This window comes from Pinus tabuliformis, chromosome 9 (assembly GCF_031772625.1).
Source record: "Pinus tabuliformis cultivar Carrire ecotype Pingquan chromosome 9, CPIR1, whole genome shotgun sequence".
Taxonomy (NCBI): domain Eukaryota; kingdom Viridiplantae; phylum Streptophyta; class Pinopsida; order Pinales; family Pinaceae; genus Pinus; species Pinus tabuliformis.
The window spans coordinates 260486974-260504729 of record NC_142307.1 but is presented as its reverse complement, the minus strand read 5'-3'; the positions used below and the strand labels follow the sequence as shown (position 1 = coordinate 260504729).

Sequence of the window (17756 nt, the reverse complement as noted above, 5' to 3'; positions counted from 1 at the left end):
CATCTTCATATCTTATTGAGTGTCATATTGCTTTATCGAATATATCTTATTAATATTTTTTGCTCATTAATATTCATACTTGTTAATCATTCATTAATCTATAATCAAGTTACATTGAGAGGTAGTTGTCTTGCCCTTGATCTCCTAGAACTAGGTGTTTTCAACAAGTTTTCCTTTCATAACCATCTTTGGGACTAGCCCCCATAGCTTGCCTAGGAGAGAGTTGGGAATAGGTGACAGACCCTTCTCTGAGTGTTTCGAACTTTCGCCATAAAGACTATACCTTGTGCGATTAGGAACTTTTCCCACACTTAGGTGTACATCTTAGGCGACAACAAGTATCACATTCCTCACTTGAGAAAATCCCTCTCTTAATCGCTAATGTCACCATATGGTGTATCATTCTCCTCTCCTTAGCCTTGCTTTGATAACTTTATATTGAGCTAAATCCCTAACCCCAATCTCCAAAGTGATTGATGGCTAAGATTAGATCTCACCTCACTTGAGATCAATAGCTGAGATTAAAACATAATCATTAAAATAAATTACTTTACTTTTCTTAAAAAAAATAGCTAAATTAGCCAACATAATTAATCATGTGCTTTTCTTAAGTTGGACTTAGACTAAGTTATTACCAACTTGCTCACACTTGAGCAAGTGTGCTAAGGAGGCTTTGCACGACTTCTGCATGCCTAGACACTTAGGCCTGTGCAAAAGTACCTACTTGAGATACAAACATCAACAGTAACCAAACATGCAATGCTTAAATTTATAAGAGATATGTTATGGAGAAGTCACCTAAATGGTTAAATAAGGATGAGAAGGAGCAAGTAACGAGGATGTCCTAGCACAAGTAGAGGAAGAGGGGAAAGTAGAGTGTCAAATAACAACCTCGTTATTTACACAGAATAAGACACCCACCAATAGGTGTTCGACTTGATCTACAAGGCTTACCTTTTCTAGAGAATGATCCATCACCTTTGCTCATAAAAGGGGCAAAGGTTATTGATAGTATATCGATCATTGTACATAACTCATGAAATGCATTTGTTACTTTTTTTGAATTTCATGCAATTTTGTATTGTCTATTAAGTATTGAGATTTAATGGGACCACTATCAATGGTGAAACTTTGATGTAGCATTTGCCATCTTATAAATTATTTACAGCAGCCTTCTTTTTATATTTATGTGGCGATGCGATTGTTTGATGCTGTTCATAGTTTATATTTTAAAAATTAACATATTTCGTATTTTTTAAGTTTGTTAATATCTTGCCAATATCTCTAGTATCACAAATTTATGACCCCCAAGAATAAATTGCTGTCAATGATATTTGAACAATAAATCTACCTAGCTGCAGTGACATGAAAAATATCCCTCATTATGCTATGATGTAAACTTTATGAACAAATTTTATCAAACAGAATCTACAGTTTCAACTTAGTTATAGTTCTTGAACATCTTTCAGAGAAAAATGTCATTGGAAAAGTATACAACATAATACAGAGACAGGACCCGAAATCAACATAAAGTTTAAGAAGGAACAAGGAGCAGTCAAATTCAAGAAATTACCTGAGTTTGTACTTGTCAACTAACGCAATGGCAATATAGTTTCCTGATAAGATAAGCATAGAGAGTTCTTCACCACTGATAGATCTCCACTGTAGAAGGGAAAACCATTTTAAGTCAGCAAAACTTAGTTTTAACAATGCAACCTAATTACTAAAAAGAAATGTGAGGGATTGTGTAGCATAAAATAAAATATCTAGTGAACAATGCAAATATTGAAAAACATTTGTAGGCTTTTGGTTATTAAATGCGATTGGCTATTTAATGCTTGAAAATTATATCAGTTGTAATTTAGCATTTGTTTGTGAAATGGACTGAATCTGTATTTAATTTTAAAAAGAAACCATGGTGGTTCAGCTTCCTATTCAATTAAGGCTGGGATACACTTATTTGGTACATCTGTTGTCATTCAGGTTTTCTGTGTCAAAGCTATACAAATCAATGAATTTAAAAAGTAACTAAACCGTAGCAAGAACCGTTAGAAGTGATTTAAGAGTCACTGATAGTAACATATAGAGGACTAGGAATGGATGTTTCAATTAAATACTCTCAGTAAGAACTCCCTTCCTAATAGCAAATTCATACAACTCCAGTAGAAGAGACATGATATAAAAACTAAATGTAATTGACTTAAAGCCTTAAAATGGCAATAAGAGTACCATTTTTAACTAAATTGAGGAGAATCTGAAAGAAGGAAAGAATAAAATAACATCATAGGATAAAAAAGTTGACTGCAAAAACTAAATCTAAGAGTGATAATCTAAAAGTTTTTGTAACACCCCTAATACATGATAGTTACTATGCCAAAACATTTTTTATAGTTGTTAGTTAATTATGGAAATACACCCCTGTGATGGTTTTCAGGAAAAATATGTAGGACTTGTTACCCACCAAAATGGGTAACCCCATAGGAGGTGTTGTTGCTCAGATTGTACAGGCACAGCAACTACCGCTCAGGGTGGGGGTTGTCACTCTAATCCTCGCCCACTCTGTTTTAACTGCCTCCCAACAGCGAGCAATGGGGGGTAATCCCTATGGAAATGAGATAAGAGACAAGTTGGGGACTGTTGTCACCCAGATTGTATAGGCACTGCGACAACACTCAGGACGGGGGTTGTCACTTTGATCCCCGCCCACTCTGTTCTAGATATCTCCCAATAGTAGGCAATGGGGAGTTAGTCCCTATGGAATGAGGTGAAGGGAAACAGGTTGGAAATCAACTTGTTTGGGAGACACGGATGAGTGGCCTAGGCTCCTAGCCACTTGGTTGAATTTATGCAAGATTATTAGTTCGATTAGATTTTGAAGTATGAGACTAGTGCCTTAATGGAGTCACAAATCCTTGCTTATAGTAAATTGGAACCAAATGACCAGATGGACACCTACTGCTTGAGATGATTGACTAACCTAAATGATATGCAAATCCTATGACCTACGTGTGATGCAGTGATCTTGGTTATTTTTCGTTATATGCCTAATCTACATGTAACATTCCCTTAACTGTTTTGAAGTTGGGCTCCTAGGTAGGTTGTGGAAAGGAGGCCAACAAGAAGTAGGCTAGGGCCTGATTAACGATACCTTTGTTGTGCTCCTATCACCTAATGCCTCCGGTGCTGCAGAGACTATGGCTCTCATGACTGCAAGATCACCGTGTTAACCACTGAAGAGTTGACGAGACCCTTCAAGCTAGATGAGAAGGGTTGTCCTATATTTCTATCAACCTAGTTTATGCTAAGAGATAAATTATTAATGCAAGCTAGATCTAAGATGCTTGTGCAAGATTATGAGTGCGATTATCTTGGGTTAAGATTGTTTATGTCACTTAAGTACTTATTGTGAATTTGCCTTAAAGCTAGAGTACTTAACAATATTGGGATGCAATCTTAAGCAAGATAGATGCTGAAAGAAATAAGTGCAATCTTCACAAAAATTCCACAAGATGTTTAACCAATTAAACCAACTTATCAAACAAAATGTCAATCAAAGTTATCAAAGATGTAAAACAAGATTACACGTGATCTTATTACTCAATGCCCTAAAGATATGAAACTAGATTCGCAAGATTCCAATATTCCCAAGAGATTTATCACTAGGTTTGAATTATGATTTAAGTGCTTATAGTCAATGAGCTTGTTAGATGTGAAGCATAAATTCATATAAACTCACAAAAGACAAACAATATTAGCCACTTTCACAATATAAATGCTAGGAACAAGTAACCAAACATAAGGCTATGAATATACTTAGGCACTTTTATGTTCCTATGATTTTTTTATGAGCAGCAAGTGACTATTATGAGAGCAGACATAGTTTATGACAAAAGTAAACAAGTTGTGACAACAATAAGTAAATGCAAATCCAACAATGCTTATGCTTGCTAAAATATGCCCAATTGCCAAGTAACTTGATTAATTGAAAAATCAGATGAATTAGCCTTCTTAAGATATATTCTTCGGTAAATTTTCAGATCTGAAATATTAATTACAACAAAAAATAACTACAGATCAGCAAACTAATGATACCAGAAATAGATGATCAATATGCCCAAAAATAGTAAAATTGCACTAGAACTTGAAAAATTCAATCTTGAGGACTTTAGGAGAGTTTCATTCAACAAATTTCAGAACTGATATGTTTATTATAGCAATGAAACAATGACAGATCAGCAAGCTACCAACACTAAAGATAATGCCCAAAATGCCTAAAACTAGTAAAATTTTGCCGAAAACTGAAAATTCAAAAAAATTTACCCTTATTAAGTATATGCTTCAAGAAATATTCAGATCTGAATTTTTCAGTTATGCAGTAAATTCCAACAAGCTTAAAAGTTAGATCTAGGCCAAATCCAAGATGCCCAAGTGGCCAAAATGTGTAAAAATGAAAATTTTGCAATTCTAAGAATTTTGACCGTGTAGCATGTGATTTTAGGGCTTATTTCTTACCGATTTAACTGTTGTAATAAAACAGAGATAAACTAGGGTTTAAAGGTCAAACCCTAGGCCCAAGGCCATGAAAACCCTTGGTCGAAATTCATTGAAACTTAAAGATCAAGTTGCCACCTGAAAAATATGATTTTTGAGACTTTAAACTTGCAAAACAACCAAGTATTGAGTCCAAAACTTTAGATCTTGGGTTTTAAGGCAAATTAGGGTAAAAGAGGCCAAGAAGAGGCAATGCTAGGCCAAGGAAGGCCAGCGTTTGGGGATAAAGGGGCTAGAATGATAGATCAGGGGCAGAAAAAGCAAGAGGAGGCCAAAAGGATGCAACGCAGAGGCTAAAAGGTTGGACGCAGGGTAGAGAAAGCTCACAGAAGGAGGAAGTTGGGGTTTCAAGGGCTCAAAAGCCCACGGCAAGCCCTCTAAGGCAGTCGTCTAGCCCTCCAGAGGAAGGTCGAGGCCAAGAAAGGCTACAGCTAGCCTTGGGAAGGGCTAAAACCCTCAGCGCAAGGAGGAAGGGAGAAGACCGAGGCCCCTAGGCCTCACGACCAGCCATAGAGAGGCCAAAAACTTGGACACAGCGGGTTAGAAGACTGACGCAAGGAGGAGGAATGTTGACGTTGGCCCTAAAGGGGCTAGATCTGGTCCCGCAAGGGATGAAAAGTAAAACCCTTGTCTCGAGAAATTTATTCTCCCTTGGATCTGAATTTTGTTGAATAATCTTCAGTGGATAGCCCTGCAAAATCTTCAAGAGGCTAGATCTTACCCTCAAGGGCCTAGATCTAGCTCTTCCTTAAACTTGATCCCTTGATACAACCTACAAAAAATAAAAATACAACACCCAAACCCCAAATATATACAAAATAACTCTAAAAACCCCAACCCAAGTTAGAAAAAATAATTTACAATAAAAATTACAAAATTATTTTACACATTATGCAAGCGTTTTTAAATGAATTTTGAGAGAATAAGTTTTATAATATTTTTTCTTTGAAGAATGACTAGAAATGCTTCAGAAAATTTATGCTCACTATAGCCTTAGCAAAGATTTAATCCACAATATAAAAACTAGGGATCCAAGCAAAATGATCCTTGCCCACAGTCTATGAACTTGGAGACAAAGGATTGAGTACCTACATACACTATGTCTTATCTTAAAATAATCACATAAAGCACAACATAGGAAGCTCGTAGTCAATAAATACCACAGATCAACGTACAAAAACACCTCAAGTTGCACCCCAAAGTCTTTTATTATAGAAGAAAAAATAGTTCTCAGTGGGACAATAGTTTACAAAAATGTTTCAACAGCAATATTCTACCAGAGATCAAGATGACTAAAGACTCAACTGACTCTCTAATTTATAGATAAATCCTCCAAATGGAAAAATAACAGCTAGTTTCTTTGATCATTGTCAAAATAATCTTGGTCGTTGATAAACACTTCAAGATCTTTTAATCTTGGCCCTTGATTTTTTATTTTTGAGGAATTTTCGAATTTATCATTTAATTCCATTTTAATTATCTCAAAACTAATTATTTTGAGCTAATTTCCTCAAAAATCTAACTTTGACTTAACCACCGCGGTCCAAGGGTCCAAATTTTCTTGAAATATAAAATATTCACTTGGTGGAGGACCTTTAAAAAATGACTCTTTTAAGACCCACGAATTTTTCCATTTGGAGAATTTATTTTCCTAACACAATTTAATTTGACTCTAATTAATTAATTTTTTGGCTTAGGATTTAATTTTATATTGCCAGAAAAATTAGTTAATTTACACAAGGGGATTGATTATTTTTCCAACCCTGTAATACATAACATTTTTCATTTACAAGACTCAAAGAGGGAATACACATTTGGCTTAAACCCTCAAGACACATAACCCATCTACAACACAACATGATCTAGTAAACCAAGTGATTTGTAATAAAATAATTATGCCAACTACTTAAATTATTCCCAAACCACTTTTACATCAGATTCGACTAAAAACACTAGGACTCACCTAATAATTCGACAATAAATTTCACCCTAGCTTTGGGGTTTAAGCTAGGGGAAAAAACTCTTCTGATTGGCCGTGTCTAGAAACACGAGTAATCAGTAAGGTTAAAAAAACTCCTAGGATGAAATTCATCACCAAATTATAGGCTAACTTAAGTTGCTACATAGATTCAAAGTTTTACTAAGATCATTTACATTACATAACTTGCAGAATGGAATAACCATGACACATGAACTGCTGATATGTGATCCGATCTTTGTCGGATCACATATCAGCAGCGCAGAGGACCAATGCCGTGGACCAATGTGATACTTCTGCTGAAGGTATTGCTAGAGCACATTCCTCACTAAGAGGGAGTGTTGATTTTTGGGTAGCATCGGATGTGCTCTAGCTCCGAAATTTTGTGGAGGGGTTAGAACATATAAGATCTCCAAGACCCAGAAATCGTTTGGTGAAATTCCACCCGAATTGTATTTTATTAAAATAATTAATATTTTTAATGGGGTTCCTAAGTCTAGACTTAGGAAAATTAAAATATCAAAGGATATTAATGAAAATATGGGTGAGAAGCTTCTAAGAGACGAGGATCAAATCTAATTTAATCTTAGCCATTGATTAGAGATTAGATCACAGTCGTTGATATCTCAATAGGAAAAATATAAATGAAGACTTGAGAGTCATTTAGAGGCACACCAGGGCAAATATTCAGTAACCTGAGAGATATCAATTCTCAAGGAGTAAGAGTCGATTTCAGAGGGAGAGTTACATGGTGAAGGAAGAGGAGGGTGTTGATTTGGGGTAACATCGGATGTGCTCTAGCCACGAAATTTGGTGGATAGGTTGGGGCACATGAGATCTCCAATACCCAGAAAGGGTTTGGGCAGATTCTAAACAGTTCAGGAGATATTAAAATAATTAATATTTATAACATTGTTTTACAAAACGGCCGAATCGACTCCGACTCGGCCGAGTCGAACCGAGTCAAAGGCCTGGGGAGTGACTCGGCCAGCTACCCAGTTCGGTTGACCGAGTCACATATGACTCGGCCGAGTCATCCAATGACTCGGCCGAGTCATATGTGACTCGGTCAACCCGGCCGGGTAGCTGGCCGAGTCACTCCCCAGGCCTTTGGAGTCTAAACGCAATCTTTGTCTCATCTCAGCATAGCAAGAATGATAAGGAAGCACATCACTCTCTGTCTCGGCATCCAGTCATGATCTCGGTATATTTAAAGAGGTAATACACTCTCAACATACTCTGTCAGACAACAGAGTATTGCAATACACTCTCATCATATCACAGTTGTTACCACATCATAATAATCTGACTTGATTCTCAAGTTTCAACAGTACTGCTTATTAAATGAATCCTTCCAATCTCAGCTTGAATTCAATATTTCTGCAGATAATTATAATATTAAAGAGGTAATACACTCTCGAGTCTCGACTCTCAACATACTCTGGCAGAAAATATTATAATTATTAAATGAATCCTTCCAATCTCAGCTTGAATTCAATATTTCTCGACATAACAGTGATTCCACAATACACTCTTGGTATACTCTGTCTCAGTATGAAATTTGAACATTGAATCAGCCTGGATATGAATGTTGGACTCCAATTTGGCAATGTGACCCCTTCAGAATGCAACGCTGAGCCTGCAATTACAAATTTATTGGCCCTGTACTGTATAGTTATACATTAAGGAAGAGACCCTGTAGATGCTGGTGGCTGAGGGAGAGTCGAGACAAGGCTGAACAAGGCTGCAGAAAAGAGAAATAAGCCTTTTAGACCTGTGATAATGCCCAATAAGCCAGTGGCCAGGGTAAGGAAAGATAATCAAGCCTGTAAATCAACAGGGATAGTCACAAATGACAAATTCTCAATGTAAACTCACACCAATCCCTCAAAAATTCATCTCTAGGCCTGTAAATAAAATATCAGTATATATGATTAACAACAATAAATCTATTAAACCCCAGCGTCAAGGGTAAATGTCCCCTTTAAAGCTTGTAATAGGGTTTGATACCCTCGGTGCCTGCAGCTAGGTTTCTTTTGGCAAATGTGGGCCAGATGGATACAAAGTTGTCTTCCATGTATATTATAATGTTGTGTGTTTGGAAGCTTGAATGAAAATATTTAAAATTATGTTTAAAATATTTAAAATTATGTTTTTTTATAAAAAAAATAAATATTTAATGTATTTTTTACAACGACCGAGTCATTGAAATCGAGCCGGCCGAGTCATTACCGAGTCGGAGTCCGAGTCGGAGTCGATCCTCGGCCGAGTCCGAGTCCGAGTCCGAGTTGTAAAACATTGATTTATAATGGAGTCCCTAAGTCTAAACTTAGGGAACTAAAATATTAATGTGGATTAATATGAATCTGTGTTAGAATGGTCCAAAAGACATGGATCAAGCCAGATCTAATCTTAGCCGTTGATTAGAGACTTAATCTCAGCCGTTGATATGTCAACGAGAAAAGTATAAGAAGAGGCTTGAGGGTCACTTGGAGAAGACACCAGAATGATCAGTCATTCTATTCTCTAGAGCGAGGTTTGCTAAGAGAGATAAAATCAATGATAGGAGTTGCAGCTGAGGGGCATTGAGTATAGAGAGACAAAGAGGCAGAGATAGTGTCGGGAGATTAGCACAGGAGCCAGAGAGAGTGATGCAGTAGCAGCCAGTGCTCACGCAAGGCCACGCAGAGGCAACGAAGAACTGCATAGTGCTTCAGAGAGCTAGCGTTGTTGACGCAGAGGAGCAGAAGTTTGATGCGGGGCCTCTTGAGGCTGACGCAAACCCATTCAGGGTGACGCAGGGCCAGCACTGGGCAAAGAGAGGCTGACGCAGTCCAGAAAAGTGGACGTTGGGGTTTCTGGGGCAAATTGGAGCTGAGGAGCTACCGGAAGGTTATCCGGGGTTCCAGCCGGGACACTTGTCTCAAACTGAGAGGTACTACTGCCAAGGAAATTCTCTGTTGGGTAAGCCGGATTTGGCACCCAGATTGTACTCTGAAATTTCTTCATAAGAAAACCCTCAGATAGTTGCACCAGTTTTCCCCATTGGGTTTTTTTGGGGACATTGGTCCAAAAATAACGGTGTCATTGTGTGTGCTTGTTTCTGTTTCCTTCAGTTGATGATCTGTAATATGTTAAGCATGCACTACTGTTTATTTTCAGTATTTACATTGTAAATAACTTGTTAAGTAACGAAAAAAGTAGGTAGGAATAAATCAGTAAAGTGCATGGAGGGTTTCTAACTAGTAGACTTAGAAACTTCAACATGGTATCAAAGGGTGGTTGCAGAACACAGGAGAACTGAGGACATTAGCCGAGCGGAGCAATCGCAGTAGAAAACAGTTGTCCCAAGTGACAGAAGTTGTTTCTAGCAGAACAGCAACAAGGGAAGGGTGACACAGTGCATGCATCATCAAGGGTAAGCCAGGAAGATGCAGCGCAGAGGCTAAGGGAGGCAGAGGGAGACTCACATAGAAACTAGGAGGGTTGACGCAGTTGGTTGAGGAGGCCGGGTTGCTGGTGTCCGGATTGCGCAGAGCCTAGGAGTTCTCACCTTCAGGTTCTTGGGGTTTAGAAGGCTGTGGGAACATTGCAAAGTGGATTTGATGAGGTGCTATAGTCAAAACAGTACCTGACAAGGCAAGGCCAAGAGGAGGGAGTTGCTACCGAGGGTTTCTAGTCGAAAAATCCGAATCAGTGGTGTGGTTGCACAGACGATCAGAGTAGGGGGCATCTCAACATCGACAGAAGGATTTCCAGGAAGGAAATCGAGACTCAAAGGGAGTCACATCGAGAACTTCCAGGAGGGAAGTAGAAGAGCATCATGGCACTACACGGAGTAAGAGACCAAGACAGACTAGACGGAGCGTCAAACTTCGCACTTTGGAAGGCCAGAATCTTATACGTACTTGACAGAAATTGTGTCAAGCACTTCACCTTGAAGACTATAGCTATCCCAGTCGACCCAGCTGAGAACGACAAGTACGAGGAGGCAATGGCGAAGGCCAAGAGCATCATCCTTGACGGGGTCAAGGACCACGTAGTACCACACATTGCCGAGAAGGAAATGGAAAATGAGATGTGGGAGGCCCTAAAGAAATTGTACCAGCATACTTCTGTGCAGAGAAGGATGTTACTAGAAAATCAACTGAGGTCATATCAGATGAAGAAGGAAGAACCGATTGACAACTTCCTTGGAGGACTAAATGAGATCCGAGATCAATTGACTGCTATAGAAGCCACGTCGGATTAGGAATTGATGGTGAGGACAGCCCTAAATGTTGTCTCAAAAGACTGGGAGGTATTTGTCCAGAGTATATTGGGCAGAGGGACACTTCCACCTTGGGATGAGATGTGGGAAGCTCTTCGCCAAGAAGAGATCAAACGGCAGTCAAAGGTGGAAAACAACGACAAGGGGATCAGAGTCAAGCAGGAGGAGGAGGATGTTACCCTAGCATCTGAGGGAAAGCAAGAAAAGTGGACGAAGAAGGATCTCTCCAAGATCAAGTGCTTCCACTGTGGGGAGCTGGGTCATTATGCGACCCAATGTCCAAGGAAGAAGAGTAAGGGAGAGTCTACCGAGACTAAGGCAGCACCAACAAGGGCAGAGAAGGAAGTGGAGACAGACGATGACTGTGCCATGAGTGCACACGCACCACTTGAGCAGAAGTGGGGAGACATCAAGCTATAGTTAGGCAAACTACAGGCGATGAGGGGCAGGATCCTTGAGGTACCCAGCCTCTTGGATTAGACCTTGCTACGGGAGCCCCAATGAGGAGTAGCAAGACTGGATAAGTGGGTAAAGACGAATGTGGATGGAGCGGCAAAGAGAGCTACAGTGCAGGAGTCCAGGAGAGCGCGAAGATAGCAGGCTGCAGCAGTGCAAGAGGCACAGGAGTGTTGCACCAGTGCAGAAGGCACAGAAAGGTGTGCAATGGTGCAAGATGCAGGGAGTTGTTGCAGCAGTGCAGAAGTCAGAGATAGGGAGCACTTGTCAGCGACAAAGGGAGCTTCAACATCAGTGGGTGTCTCTAGCTCAACAAGGAGGTCAGGTTGGGAGATCAATTAATTACTTCTCAGTAACTGAGTTGCAGTGCAGCAGTGGGCCACATGATGCAGCATGATGAGAAGAGGTGCAGTGCGGATGCAGTACTGGAGAAAGGACCAGCATCAACACGGATGCAGAGGGAGCTGTCGTACAGATGCAGCAGTGGCAGTGGCAAAACCACGGGCAGCAGTACAAGAGGCAACAATGTAGAGGATGTTGGGCAGGAAGGCCTAGCATCAGCACACGAACCAATGCCAGATGATCAAAGTAATACTCAGTGAGGAATATTGCTAGAGCACAGTGCTCGCTAAGAGAGAGTGTTGGTTTGGGGTAGCATTGGATGTGCTCTAGCCACGAAATTTGGTGGAGAGGTTGGGGCACATGAAATCTTCAATACCCAGAAAGGGTTTGGTCAGATTCTAAATAATTCAGGAGATATTAAAATAATTAATATTTTTAATGGAGTCCCTAAGTCTAAACTTAGGGAAATTAAAATATTAATGTGGATTAATATGAAACTGTGTTAGAACTTAGAATGGTCCAAAAGACATGGATCAAGCCAGATCTAATCTCGGTCGTTGATTAGGGACTTAATCTCGGCCGTTGATATGTCAATGAGAAAAGTATAAGAGGAGGCTTGAGAGTCACTTGGAGAAGGCACCAGAATGATCAATCATTCTATTCTCTAGAGCGGTGTTTGCTAAGAGAGATAGAATCAGTGATCGGAGTTGCAGCTGAGGGGCATTGAGTACAGAGAGACAGAGAGGCAGAGATAGTGTCGGGAGATCACCGCAGGAGCTAGAGAGAGAGTCACAGTAATAGCCAGGGCTCACGCAGAGGTAGCCAAGAGCTGCGCAGTGTTCCAGAGTGCAAGCGTTGCTGACGCAAAGGGCCAGAAGGCTAATGCAGAGCCCCCTAAGGCTGACAGACCCATTCATGGTGACGCAGGGCCAGCGCTAGGCAGAGAGAGGCTGACGCTAGGGTTTCTGGGGCTAATTGGAGCTGAGGAGCTACCAGAAGGTTATCCAGGGTTTCAGCTGGGGCATTTGTCTCAGACTGAGAGGTACTACTGCCAAGGAAATTCTCTATTGGGTAAGCCGGATTTGGCACCCAGATTGTACTCTGAAATTGCTTAATAAGAAAACCCTTAGATAGTTGCACGGTTTTCCCACATTAGGTTTTTCCGGGGACATTGTCCAAAAGTAACGGTGTCATTGTGTGCTTGTTTCCATTTCCTTCAGTTGATGATCTGTAATATGTTGAGCATGCACTAGTGTTTATTTTCAGTATTTGCATTGTAATAACTTGTTAAGTAACGAAACAAGTAGGTAGGAATAAATCAATTAAGTGAGTGGAGGGTTTCTAACTAGTAGACTTAGAAACTTCAACAGAGGGTATCAGCATCAGTCGGAGACTGAGGAGGAGTGGACGCAGTGCATCAAAGGGACAACTTTGGGGGGCAGCGCAGGAAGGGATGCAATCCTCACGCAGAGATGACGCAGCGGTGACACAGTGGAGGTTGGAGGGTCTCTTGGGTGTCAAAATTTCTCCAAAGGGTGGAGGAAAATTATCTCAGTTATTTTCACAAAGGTTTCTTTATGTTCTACAAATCATTCCTTGTAAAGAGATTGTTGCTGAAGAATAATAAATAAACCCTCATCTGCTACACCGGTTTTCCCGCTTTGGATTTTTCCAATGACTATTGTCTAAAAACAACTGCATTGATGTGATTGATTCGTATGCTTGTATTTCACTGTTCTTTTCTCTATGCTATTATGTGCCAACTGCAGTAGAATTTACTTTGATGTTTATTGAAGGGTTTTGTAAATAACTTATTGTGGAAAATAAGTAGGAGAAATAAATCAGTTACTACAGTAGAATTTCATGTTAGAAATTTTCACATTCATGTCCTTCTTAAGCTTCTTAATTTGCGTCATTAATTTTTCACTGTGGTCTTTAAGCCGAGAAACTTCTTCATTTTTGTCAGAAGTGATCTTGTCAACTTCTCTTTGCATATTTTGTAGAATTTTTTTACCTTTTTGAAATATTACTTTTGAAATATCTTATATATCTTCTGGTGTTACTGAATTTGGCTTCAATGTAACATCTTGGAGTGGTATTTTCTTCTTCCTGTAAGAAAATGTTAAAAACTTTTTCTTCGTATTTAAGATGACAAATCCTAGCGTTTCCATCCAAGGTGACCCCAAAATAATGTCACCTTGATTGCTCCATAGGGTTTGAACTGAGAATTGCGATATAAATGTATAATCCTCAATGTTTAACTGTAAATTAGTTATGTCATATTTTTTGTTGCCAAAACAGTCTAATTTTTCGATTATATTTGACTCTAGAATCACCAATTGGTTTGCGATTTTAGGGGTTATATAATTTTTTTCTTCGGCATGAGAGATAGAAATAGTAACATATTTTCCTGTGAGAGTTCCACTAATGTTAAATAGTGCTTTAGCATAACTGGGTAAGGTTTCTAAAAATATTCCATTGTTGGTTTCCATTTTTTTCCATAGGATGAGCCTTAGGATTTAACAAAAATAGCCCGCACTCCTTGTAATAATACTTTCTTATTATAATATCACCCTCTTTTTCTTTTTCACTCTTTTCTTATATATCCCTTTAATCATAGATATTAAATACTCCCTTTTTCAAATTAAAAACTTTTTTTTCTTTGATAAAATCCTTCCTTCACCTGTAATAAATGATTACGTTGATCGTTGATTAAACCTGGCATATTAGTATTGAAGTCGTAAGGAAGCAGAATTGAACTGGTCTTTTTTTGGTCGCAACCATACAAAAATGGTACGAATTGTAAGTACAACGCAAGGGGTCCCGATTGTTTAAATCTAAGTTGTACGAAACAGGGAAACAGTTATGAGTTTCCGAAATAGGCACAGGTACGAAACGCGACCTCCCCCATATATGTGTGTGTGTGTGTGCAATCATAAAGCATACATGATACATTATAATTTATTACATTTAAACATTATGAATAAATTTACATCACATTTACTCATGAATGATCACATAATGAAAATAAAAATATCGGAATATCCAAAAGCAACCTTTATTATATATCCAAATCTCAAAATCAACCTTTATTATATATTAATATCTGAGGCTGCAAGTACAATAAAGACTATAAGGCTACAAGAACTGTAGAGACAAAAGACTAATCCTCATCATCATCATCACAAATAAAAGCATAACAATGCTCAATAGTGGATGGTGGTGCTAAAGAAGATGATGGGACAATTCCACTTCCAGTCTGGACCTCAATATTCAGGGCAGCAAGAGAGAGATCCAAATCAGGACTTTCTGCATCCACATCCCATTCTTTAGAAGGACCACTGTTGTATTCTGGACCCCTACGAGATGCAAGGCGAAGGTTGGAGTGCACATAAACAAGATCCTCTGCCTTCTGTGAGCCCAACCTATTGCGCTTCACAGAATGAATAAAACCATAAGTGCTCCAATTCCTTTCTGCTGATGAAGAGCTTGCCACTTGTGAAATAATACGAATGGCAAGGTTTTGCAACTGTACACCATTTGCTCCATGACAAATCCACCACCTAACTGGATTCATGGTGCTTCTCTCCTCCAACGCTGATCTATCTGCATAATCATCTATTCTTGCAGCAAAACTGGGAAATTCTTCCTTTACCTCCCTATGTAGATGAGAAGGAAACATTCTCATAAGGGCTTTTTTCACCCCATTAGCCACCTCTCTATCCTTATGGGGTGCCTTCCTCTTCCCATTGCTTTGAGAAATAAGCTCCTCATCATAAAATTTGGAGTTCAAGGCATGTGCTAAAGTGTGCAATGGAGTGTTGAAATTGTTCCACATATCAACAATGATTTTCTTGACTAAACCAGCAAAATGATCATCAACAAACAAAAGCTGTGGAGACTCTTGCGAAATGATTTCCGTATTTGTTAAGTTATGGTATGTTTTATGCTTATAACAGTTTACTTCTTTTTCTTAATATATTCCATAGATTAGCAATCACATGTACATAAAGTAAAGTGCAGATAGAACATTAAACGATCGACAGAAAACAAGCCAAGACAAGAGACACAAGATGTGGCAGCTAGCTAGGGACAAACCCCACAATGTGTGGGGAAACCCTTTGATCAAATCTTCTTTTATCTTCAATAATTCAGCAGAGAGAAATAGTACAATAAATCTGATTTATATCAGCAGTAGCAAACCCTAGATTATCGGCTTCACCATCAAAACTAGGGCAGTCGATATCTCACAAACCAACTGTCGAATCGACTTGATTCCACCACCAAAAGTTGCAGCCTTTAGAGGAGGTTCAGATGAACCTACAACGCAGTTCAGATGAGGATATCTTTTGGTCCACACAAGTCAAACTTCACTTCTACAGTTGCAGCGTCAGTTTCAGCAGCTTCCTTCAAACTAGGGCAGTCGATATCTCGCAAACCGTCCGTCGAATTGACTTGATTCCACCACCAAAAGTTGCAGCCTTTAGAGGAGGTTCAAATGAACCTACAGCACAGATCAGATGAGGAGGTTTGATGGTCCATGCTGGTCAAAGTTTGGATCTGCAGTTGCAGCTTCAGTTTCAACAACTTCCTTCAAACTAGGGTAGTCGATATCTCGTAAATCGTCCATCAGATTGGCTTGATTCCACCACCAAAAGTTGTAGCCTTCAGAAGAGGTTCAGATGAACCTACAACGCAGATCAGAAGAGGAGGTTTGATGGTCCACGTTGGTCAAAGTTTGGATCTACAGTTGCAGCTTCAGTTTCAACAACTTCCGGCTTCACATGTGTGAGAGAGAGACCCTTTTTTGCGCAGTAGAGAAGAGACTCTTTTCTGCGCAGTAGAGAGAGAGAGATGTGATGAGATGAGTGAGTGCAAATGAGGAAAAGTCTTCTTGTATTTATACACAACTATTGATGTTTGAATAGATGCGACTGTTGGGCTTCTGAGCCTACATGAGTTGTAGATCGGCTTGATAATAATTCCATAATCAAAATAAATTCATATCTCCATGAATACTTATCGGAATCGGATGATCTTTATATCAATCCTACACCTCTCGACGAGAGGAATCTAATAAAAATATTATCAGCCATGAATAAGATGACCCACATGAAGTTTGGCCCTAGTTGCCAATCTTAATAATAGTTTTCTCAACCATGGAATCCATGCCATCATATGCCTCTCATAAGAAAGGTTGGTCAGTGTCAGCACTTCGAAGAAGCTCAAATGCAGGGGTTGTGAACTTTAGCAAGAAATCTACCTTGCTCCACCAATCCTCATCAAGGCACAATCTACGCACCATATATCCCTGCTTTGAATCTTCTTGTCTCCACTCAATCCAAAGTTGACTCACCACCATAGAAACTAATGCATGCTTAACCTCAACAAGGTAGCGCAACATTAGGAAGTTTGAGACATATCTTGTCTCAGCAACTTTTAACAACTCCAATTTGGAGTACTCTCGAAATATGGCCTGAGATTGGCGGTGGTTGGTGATGAATTTGACAATCTCCCTTGCTTCCCTTGTGATATCCTTTATCCAGGGAACTTTGTTGTCAATCTCCTCTAAGATTAGATTCAGATTATGGACAATGAATGGTGTCCAAAAGATGTGGTCATATCTCACCCCAATAATTAAACTTGCATATTTGCAAACTAGTGCATTATCCATGATAACTTGCACCACCTTGTTAGGCCCTATTTGTTCAATAGCTTTTATAATAACATCAGCGGTGAACTGTGCATCTTTTACCTCTCCTGAGCAGTCTCCCACCTTGATAAACATTGCTCCTTTGGGGGAAGTGGCAATGATATTTATCAATGGTCTGCGCCTTGTATCTGTCCATCCATCTGAGACTATGGTAGCCCCAAAGCTACTCCAAAAAGAACGAATTGGCGATAAAATATCCTCCACAAGCTCCTTCTCATTTTTGAGAAGCTGAGTTCTGACTTTCTCATAGTTGGGCCCCTTGTACCCTTGAGGAGCTTTGTTAGTTGCCCTTATCATATCTTGCCAATAAGGAGAGGGAACAACATTGAATGGGATACCACATGCATAAATGCACCTAGCCACTCTGGAATCAGTTTCTTCTCTCACTTGCACATTCACCAATTTAGCAATTCTGCTATCCTGAACTGAAGGGGATGCCCCTCTGG

General features: G+C 39.4%; 1 protein-coding gene across 5 annotated transcripts in view; it reads right to left on the bottom strand.

Annotated features, from left to right (window-relative positions):
* The window catches only part of LOC149148178 (guanylyl cyclase 1), a 396584-nt gene that overhangs the window by 238996 nt on the left and 139832 nt on the right, over window positions 1-17756 (bottom strand). For all 5 annotated transcript variants that reach the window (XM_089445745.1, XM_089445748.1, XM_089445747.1 and 2 more), the window contains one exon: window positions 1574-1662. In XM_089445745.1, the coding sequence (XP_089301871.1) occupies window positions 1574-1662 (89 nt within the window). The remainder of the gene's footprint in view (window positions 1-1573; window positions 1663-17756) is intronic.